The 9,447-nt window shown below is 45.8% G+C and overlaps 1 protein-coding gene across 1 annotated transcript; it reads right to left on the reverse strand.

Annotated features, from left to right (window-relative positions):
• Positions 1-259: 259 nt before the first annotated feature.
• Positions 260-1,972, reverse strand: LOC306937057 (phosphoenolpyruvate carboxykinase [GTP], mitochondrial-like; the record flags this gene model as incomplete). The annotated part of the gene is made up of 1 exon (XM_079520732.1): positions 260-1,972. The coding sequence occupies exon 1, from the start codon at positions 1,952-1,954 to the stop codon at positions 260-262; it is 1,695 nt and encodes a 564-aa protein (XP_079376858.1). The 5' UTR covers positions 1,955-1,972.
• Between the last annotated feature and the right edge of the window lie 7,475 nt (positions 1,973-9,447).

Here is a 9,447-nt window from a genome sequence, read left to right on the forward strand (position 1 = left end):
GCATTTAATGTTTGTGTAGGACAAAGTTTGTGTTTGCACAACTCACTGTATGCTTCATCTTGCGGTGCTGTTGCTTGCTGAAAATAAATACATAACGAAAAACTGTTATTTTTGGCACGAGACTCAATTATGCAATGACTAAAGCCCTAGGGCTTTAACATTGTATCAAACAGCAGAATCCGGCCAATCTAACAGTGGTCGCGGTTGTACCACGATTTACGCAATCCCATGTCATTAATGACTGTGCTTGGGTCTGGTTTTAATCCCGTAGCCTATCCTCCAGTGCCTTGAGCTCAGCCTCCACCGCAGCTGGCAGGTCAGCTCCCAACTGCTGGGCGAAGTACGCTCTCAGCTCCTCCGTCTCCTTCCGCCAGAAGGGCTTAGGCAGGTCGAACAGGGCGCCCATGTCCGCCGTGCTGCCTAGACCTGACATATCGAGGGCGCCGTCCTGTGGCAACCAGCCGATGATGCTCTTCTTGGCCGCTTCGTCCTCACGTTCGGCTCCACAGCGCTTGAAGATCCACTCCAGCACGCGGGCGTTATCGCCGAAGCCTGGCCAGAGAAAGGAGCCCGTGGCAGGGTCCTTCCTGAACCAGTTGACGTGGAAGATTCTGGGCAGCTGGGTGGGTGCCTTGCGGTGCTCCATGCTCAGCCAGTGAGTCAGGTAGTCGCTGAAGTTGTAGCCGAAGAACGGGCGCATGGCAAAGGGGTCGTGCATGATCACCTTGCCCTCGTGCTCTGCAGCTGCTGTGGACTCCGACCTCATGGTTGCACCAACGAACACGCCGTGACGCCAGTTAAACGTCTCGTACACCAGAGGGACTCCTTCTGGTCTCCTGCCGCCAAAGATGATGGCATCGATGATAACGCCTTCCTCGCTTTCCCACAGGGGGTCGATGGCGGGGCACTGGGAGGCCGGGGTGCAGAACCGGGAGTTGGGGTGGGCACAGGGAGTGGAGCTTCCCGGTGTCCAGGCTTTTCCTTGCCAGTCTGTGAGGGTGACCCCACCCGTAGGCAGGTCCAGACCTTCCCACCACACCCCTCCATCGCTGGTTTCACCAACGTTGGTGAACAATGTGTTTTTAGATATGGTGGCCATGGCGTACGGGTTGGTCTTGTCGGAGGTTCCCCGGGCAACGCCAAAGAAACCATTCTCTGGGTTGATGGCCCTCAGTTTTCCCTGGCTGTCGAACTTCATCCATGCGATGTCGTCTCCCACGCATTCAACCTTCCAGCCCACTAGAGATGGTTTCATCATGGCCAGATTTGTTTTGCCACAGTTACTGGGGAAGGCCGCTGCTACGTAACGCTTCACTCCCTGAGGGTTGGTGATACCTAGGATGAGCATGTGCTCGGCCAGCCAGCCCTCATCCCTGGCGATGCGGGAGGCAATGCGGAGAGCGAAGCACTTCTTCCCCAAGAGAGAGTTTCCTCCGTAGCCGCTGCCGAAGGAGACGATCTGTCTCGTGTCTGGCAGATGAGAGATGAGCACCTTTTCTGGGTTACAGGGCCAAGAGTTGACCATTGGAGCTTTGAGTGGCAGGGGGCTTCCGAGGGAGTGCAGGCAACGGACGAACTCCTCTCCTTCAGCCAGTTTGTTCAGGACGGGGGTACCCATGCGTGTCATGATTCCCATACTGACCACCACGTACGGCGAGTCTGTCACCTGGACACCATATTTGGACAGTGCCGAGCCCACAGGACCCATGCTGAAGGGGATGATGTACATGGTCCGACCTGCCATGCAGCCGGGGAAACGCTCCTCTCTGGCCTTCTGCCAGTCGCTCTCACTCATCCAGCTGCCCAGCTGGCTCTTGGCCCCTCCCCCAGGGATGGGGATGGCGTCCCTTTGGTTCTTGGTCACAATCACCGTCTTGCTCTCCACTCGGGCCACGTCTTTGGGGTCCGTGCGGGCCAGCCAGCAGTTCTCGTATTTGGGCAACCTCTTGAGCATCCCTTCCTTCTCCAGGCCGGCCAGGAGGCTCGCCATCTCCTCCGGGGTTCCCGTCACCACGTGCACACCGGCAGGCTTGCACTCCTCCACTGCCCCCTTAACGAACTCGGAAACACCTGGGGGAAGAGAGGGGATGGAAGCGAGGGATGGAACCCCGACACTGGCCTCAACACCGCCCCCTGTTCGTATTACCCCTAGTAACAGGCACGACATATTTGGCAGTTAAAGAGATCTAGCTAGAGCATTGATAACGAACTAAGAAAACAGAGAGGAGCTGTGTCCATGACAGACCAAAGCTCATGTGTGACTGATCTGCAGTGCTGGCCAGGTCAGTCATCTGTTATGTGTCTACTGTATGATGTAGAACTCCAAATTTGGGCAATGTTTCAGTCCGACCAGAGCCCCATTGATTTCCATAATAAATGTGCATTATTTCAAAATGTATTAAAACCTAATACAGCCTATGAAAACTGCTGGCAGTGTGCAGTATGTGGCTCTGGACAGAGAAACACACACAAACCCTCTTTTAGACAGGTAGACTCCTTCAGAGCCACGGCATAACAAATGAAATAAAAACATACTGAAAATCAATCAATCCATTTTTTGAGCGGTGCTCAAGTCAATGGCAAAATAAATGACTATATGACGTCATGTACTTGATAGTGGTGGGTTCCCCAGATCAACTCATCAAAGACATCGCTCACTTCATAGCTTTCCTGTGGATCTAGGGATGACAGGCCGGTGGACCTGTGATTAGGAATTTACTTAAATGTGAAGGATATTCACCCTACCCAGGCCTTCCTTGGCCCTACCGGCTGTGTGCACAAGATATTTGGCACTGATAATCAGTCCAGTGTTTAACTAGAAATGCACTCTGTCATCTTGCGCCAACTTGTGACATACATGGCCTACTTGTGTGCAAGCAGAGCACGCAAGTACTGCTACTAACTATTACAACTGCTGTTCTAAATCCTTTAGACCTGTTATTGACCTTCTACCATCCTTGAAATGTACCTTAGTTACGTCACCATCAACAGCCAATAAGGGACCACCATTCTTAGATAGATAGATAGATAGATAGATAGATAGATACCGGTAGATACCGGTAGATAGATAGATACCGGTAGATACCGGTAGATAGATAGATACCGGTAGATAGATAGATACCGGTAGATACCGATAGATACCGGTAGATACCGGTAGATAGATACCGATAGATACCGGTAGATAGATAGATACCGGTAGATACCGATAGATACCGGTAGATACCGGTAGATAGATACCGATAGATACCGGTAGATAGATAGATACCGGTAGATACCGGTAGATACCGGTAGATACCGATAGATACCGGTAGATACCGGTAGATAGATACCGGTAGATACCGGTAGATAGATAGATAGATAGATAGATAGATAGATAGATAGATACAGTACTTGCATGCTCTGCTTGCGAAAGTAATTAGCCGTGGACACACACAGCACGGAAAGCGGTTGAAGATGGATGGATGCACGCACGCACGCACGCACGCACGCACGCACGCACGCACGCACGCACGCACGCACGCACGCACGCACGCACTCACACACACACACACTCACACACACACACACACACACACACACACACACACACACACACACACACACACACACACACTTCTCCACAGCTCATCCCCTAGGTGCAACGCACTAAGATGTATGAGCATGTTTTTGACCGTGCACTGTGATTAGGAATTTACTTAAATGTGAAGGATATTCACCCTACCCAGGCCTTCCTTGGCCCTACCGGCTGTGTGCACAAGATATTTGGCACTGATAATCAGTCCAGTGTTTAACTAGAAATGCACTCTGTCATCTTGCGCCAACTTGTGACATACATGGCCTACTTGTGTGCAAGCAGAGCACGCAAGTACTGCTACTAACTATTACAACTGCTGTTCTAAATCCTTTAGACCTGTTATTGACCTTCTACCATCCTTGAAATGTACCTTAGTTACGTCACCATCAACAGCCAATAAGGGACCACCATTCTTAGATAGATAGATAGATAGATAGATAGATAGATAGATAGATAGATACCGGTAGATACCGGTAGATAGATAGATACCGGTAGATAGATAGATACCGGTAGATACCGATAGATACCGGTAGATACCGGTAGATAGATACCGATAGATACCGGTAGATAGATAGATACCGGTAGATACCGGTAGATACCGATAGATACCGGTAGATAGATACCGATAGATACCGGTAGATAGATAGATACCGATAGATACCGGTAGATACCGGTAGATACCGATAGATACCGGTAGATACCGGTAGATAGATACCGGTAGATACCGGTAGATAGATACCGATAGATACCGGTAGATACCGGTAGATACCGATAGATACCGGTAGATACCGGTAGATAGATACCGGTAGATACCGGTAGATAGATACCGGTAGATAGATAGATAGATAGATAGATAGATAGATAGATAGATAGATAGATAGATAGATACAGTACTTGCATGCTCTGCTTGCGAAAGTAATTAGCCGTGGACACACACAGCACGGAAAGCGGTTGAAGATGGATGGATGCACGCACACACGCACGCACGCACGCACGCACGCACGCACGCACGCACTCACACACACACACACTCACACACACACACACACACACACACACACACACACACACACACACACACACACACACACACACACACACACACACACACACACACTTCTCCACAGCTCATCCCCTAGGTGCAACGCACTAAGATGTATGAGCATGTTTTTGACCGTGCACTGTGATTAGGAATTTACTTAAATGTGAAGGATATTCACCCTACCCAGGCCTTCCTTGGCCCTACCGGCTGTGTGCACAAGATATTTGGCACTGATAATCAGTCCAGTGTTTAACTAGAAATGCACTCTGTCATCTTGCGCCAACTTGTGACATACATGGCCTACTTGTGTGCAAGCAGAGCACGCAAGTACTGCTACTAACTATTACAACTGCTGTTATAAATCCTTTAGACCTGTTATTGACCTTCTACCATCCTTGAAATGTACCTTAGTTACGTCACCATCAACAGCCAATAAGGGACCACCATTCTTAGATAGATAGATAGATAGATAGATAGATAGATAGATACCGGTAGATACCGGTAGATAGATAGATACCGGTAGATACCGGTAGATAGATAGATACCGGTAGATAGATAGATACCGGTAGATACCGATAGATACCGGTAGATACCGGTAGATAGATACCGATAGATACCGGTAGATAGATAGATACCGGTAGATACCGATAGATACCGGTAGATACCGGTAGATAGATACCGATAGATACCGGTAGATAGATAGATACCGATAGATACCGGTAGATACCGATAGATACCGGTAGATACCGGTAGATAGATACCGGTAGATACCGGTAGATAGATACCGGTAGATAGATAGATAGATAGATAGATAGATAGATAGATACAGTACTTGCATGCTCTGCTTGCGAAAGTAATTAGCCGTGGACACACACAGCACGGAAAGCGGTTGAAGATGGATGGATGCACGCACGCACGCACGCACGCACGCACGCACGCACGCACGCACGCACGCACGCACGCACGCACGCACGCACGCACGCACGCACGCACGCACGCACGCACGCACGCACGCACGCACGCACGCACGCACGCACGCACTCACACACTCACACACACACACACACACACACACACACACACACACACACACACACACTTCTCCACAGCTCATCCCCTAGGTGCAACGCACTAAGATGTATGAGCATGTTTTTGACCGTGCACTCTGGAGAACTGTTGTACTCTGGACTGTTGCTATTGTCCTGAATGCTTGTATTGTTTCCTGTGAGCGTCTACACCCCTCATCTGTCCAGCCAAGACCACCTACTGACTGAGTGCTTCTACTGAATATGGAACAGTTACAGGAACACTTTAACAAGAATGGAACAAGTATTCTACTACACCTACTATTTTGAGGTTATTTCAAATTATTTAAGTATTTAAAGTTTGTATACTTCATCCCCACTACATCTCATCTACTTTTTAGGTTTAACTCCACAATAATTATTTGACAGCTATAATTACTTTGCTGATTTAGATTAGCACTGCAAACCAACAATGGATAACCATGCACGCCTGCATTTTGTTTCTTTTCATTTCTCAAATCTGATCAAATAAATTACAAGGGTGGGGGGGTATCCTGACCCTATAAAGCTGCACTATAACATTCCTGAGTACTTCTTCCACTGCACTCGTGCACTGTCAAAGTTACAAGAGAATAAACTTAACAGTGAATATTTGACTGCGTGTCACACAAGCACAGGACAATGTGTTCTCGCTCACCCAGCCGCTGAGCTGGGTGTTCGGAGAGTGTCCATTCCAATAAATGGCTCAGCAGAGGTGTAATGGTGCTAATAATGTTTGCAGCCTCAGCCTCATTTCATTAAGACCACTACATAACACATAATACCCACTGGGAGCTATCTTTAGCTGCCTAACAATGACCAAGGGCTATTACACAAAAAACATGTCGAGTTCAGCTCAACGTTAAGCAGAGTTTCAGCTACACTGATGATGAAAGCATGTTGTGAGCTTGTATATCTGCTATTTTCACTACTTTTATGTGACACTCGTGTATGATGAAGTGCCTTACTTCATCATTAATTTAGATGGAGATACAAGGTTTCTACCCGACAGCACCGAAATGTTAACAAGGGAAGAGTTGTTGTAATTTACTTGTTTTGCCAAAGGCTAAAATCTGTTCTTATCACCCCATGAAATCTGTAGTCAACAAGAGGATGCAAGCGTTTCCAGTATGTTGACAATGATAATTACATACCCTCCCATTTACCATCAAGCCAAACACTGATAAAACGCACAATTAGGCTTACAAATTAGGTAAGTACAACATACTGTAACAGAACTTCCATGTTTGATGCTTATAGACAGTACAAGTATCCAGAGACATATTTCAATAACAATATAACAATAACACAGTTTATCTATAAATACCTTATTTTACAATATAACATTTTGCTTGAGTAAAGGCAAAATTTAAATGTTCTGTATTAGTAATAACTGTCTGTCAAATAAATGTAATTAGTTACATTCCACCACTGCTTATAGATTATCTATTTAAACAACAATGTCAACATTCACACCCATTCACCCTGCAGACTGGACATAAATATTTACAGTTTTGGCATAATTTACATGTGATGCTCTAGCCACTGTTGTCAGATGTATGTTTCCCCTTGAGTGTTTCAATAGCCAATGCGCTTGCTATTCTTGGCCACAGTGAACTGCTGATACAGCTGTTATGACAATAATGTCATATTATATAGCCCCACATATGGGCCATTTAAACCCTATAAGTGAGGGTGCACTTCACAGTAAACTTAGAAGCCATTTGGTTTTAAGCTCTAAACATGATATTGATTCACTGCATGGACCACACTTTGGAGAGCTGTTTGGTACTTTTCCATTGTTTGCTACTAGTATTCATGCACTTCACAATGCTATTGCTAAAGAGCCTCACCCTGTCTCCATGGTGTCCAATTGGCAAGCGTCTGTGTCCATGTCAAAATATTCTCCAACACTATGAGATCATTCTAACCCCTTCTCCTTTCCTCTTCACATCACATCCAGAACTGAAATACTTGCTGTTGGATTGACTTTTTAAATACAGGACACTGAACTGTATGCAGCGTTTGATTCAGTTCGATGTAATATTAGTTTTCACTGGGAGAAGAATGCTGAAGATGGAGGTGCCAAGGCAAGAGGAAGAAGAGGACAGCCAAAGATGAGGTTTATGGATTTGTTGCGAGAGGACATGCAGGTGGCTGGAGTGACCGAGGAAGACCCAGAGGACAGAATGGAAACAGATGAGATTTAGCTGAAAGAAGAAGAAGAAGAAGAAGAAGAAGAAGAAGAACAAGAACAAGAACATAGAAACTATGAAACACAACATACAGTAAAAACAATTAGAATCTCCAAAAGAGATCCATACCTCCTAACACACATGTCAGGCAGGCAGTTGTGGCACTCCTGCTAAACCACATTTTCCAATCTCTAAATGACGGTCCATTTAGTTCCATTAGTGCATCCTTGGAGTTTATATAACCATTTGGTTCCTAACTGTCAATCATTTAGCTGTGGACCCCTAGAACCCCCCAAGGAATCCTGGGGGTCCTTGGAGCCCCATGTTGAGAACCGCTGCTCTATTACTATAAGCCTATTATTAACAAGTGTATAAACAGGGATGCAGGGACCAAATCAGAACCCTCTGAAATAAACTGTTTACTGAACGTTACTCTGTGTCCATTCACTCAGTTCAGACTGCATGTCGGTGTGGCCACATGCAGTCATTTGGCAAGAAGCCACCAGGCAGGCGAAAAAAGACAATCTCTCTATTTACAAAGTGTTCATGGACCACCCATCTGACCACTTAACATCAGATGGGTGGGTCGTGTGCATTGCTAGACCATGTTTATTTATCCTGCTTGGAGAAATGCAACTAAGATAAAGTGTCACCTTTTTAATTTGTTCTGAAAACAATATATGACTATTGAGTATTGACATACAAATAACACTGTCAGTTATGTAACATTAAAATACTTGATTGATTGATTGATTGATTGATTGATTGATTGATTGAGGCCAATTTGTGTTTTGACTTAGGCAATTATAAACCTGACTTACCGTAGGTCAAATAGGCATTTTTTTGTCACAAGACATGTTATGTCACTCTTGAGAAAGGCCATTACACTACTGAGGCGGGAACAGCATGATCCTTTTCAATTAGGACATAGGCGATTTTTCCAGAGGTGGCCATGCAGTGTCATAGAGCTGATTTAGGCAAAGAATATCACTTTTCCTCTGCCCACAGCTGGGGAATTACTGCTTTATTCAGTTTGACACCTCACACCTGAAGTGGAGCTATTTCAAAACAAGAGGCAGGTATCGGAGGAGACCTGAGGCTTTCTTCACCCTCCCAATGACTGATTGTGGGGGTTAGCAGAGATGGAGTACTTGTAGAGAGGCTGGGGAATTGGGAATTGGCTATACTAAATTGGGACTAGAAGGGGAGAAAATGTTTTTCTTTTATCTTGAAGGGGCATGTTTTGCACTAACAGTCTTTTCATTATGTCTGCCCACGATCTCTGTGATTTATACAGTACGTTTGTTTACCTCAGTCACTGATACTAAAATCTGATATTTTATTTTTATTTTTTCTATGAACCTGTGACCACCCATACTGTTATAAAAAGGAAATAAAAAGATTTTGAAAAGAAAGAAAACAAGAGGCAGGACGTCACGTCTCTGAACTATACAGAGTAACACATAAGGATCATGCAGTGTGGAGTAACTTCTGTTCCCCGGCCCTACGTCCTGTCATAATTATGACCATGTAGATTCAATATTTAAATATTTGACATTAATTTGATCAGGC

This window comes from Electrona antarctica, assembly GCF_951216825.1.
Source record: "Electrona antarctica genome assembly, chromosome: 14".
NCBI lineage: Eukaryota > Metazoa > Chordata > Actinopteri > Myctophiformes > Myctophidae > Electrona > Electrona antarctica.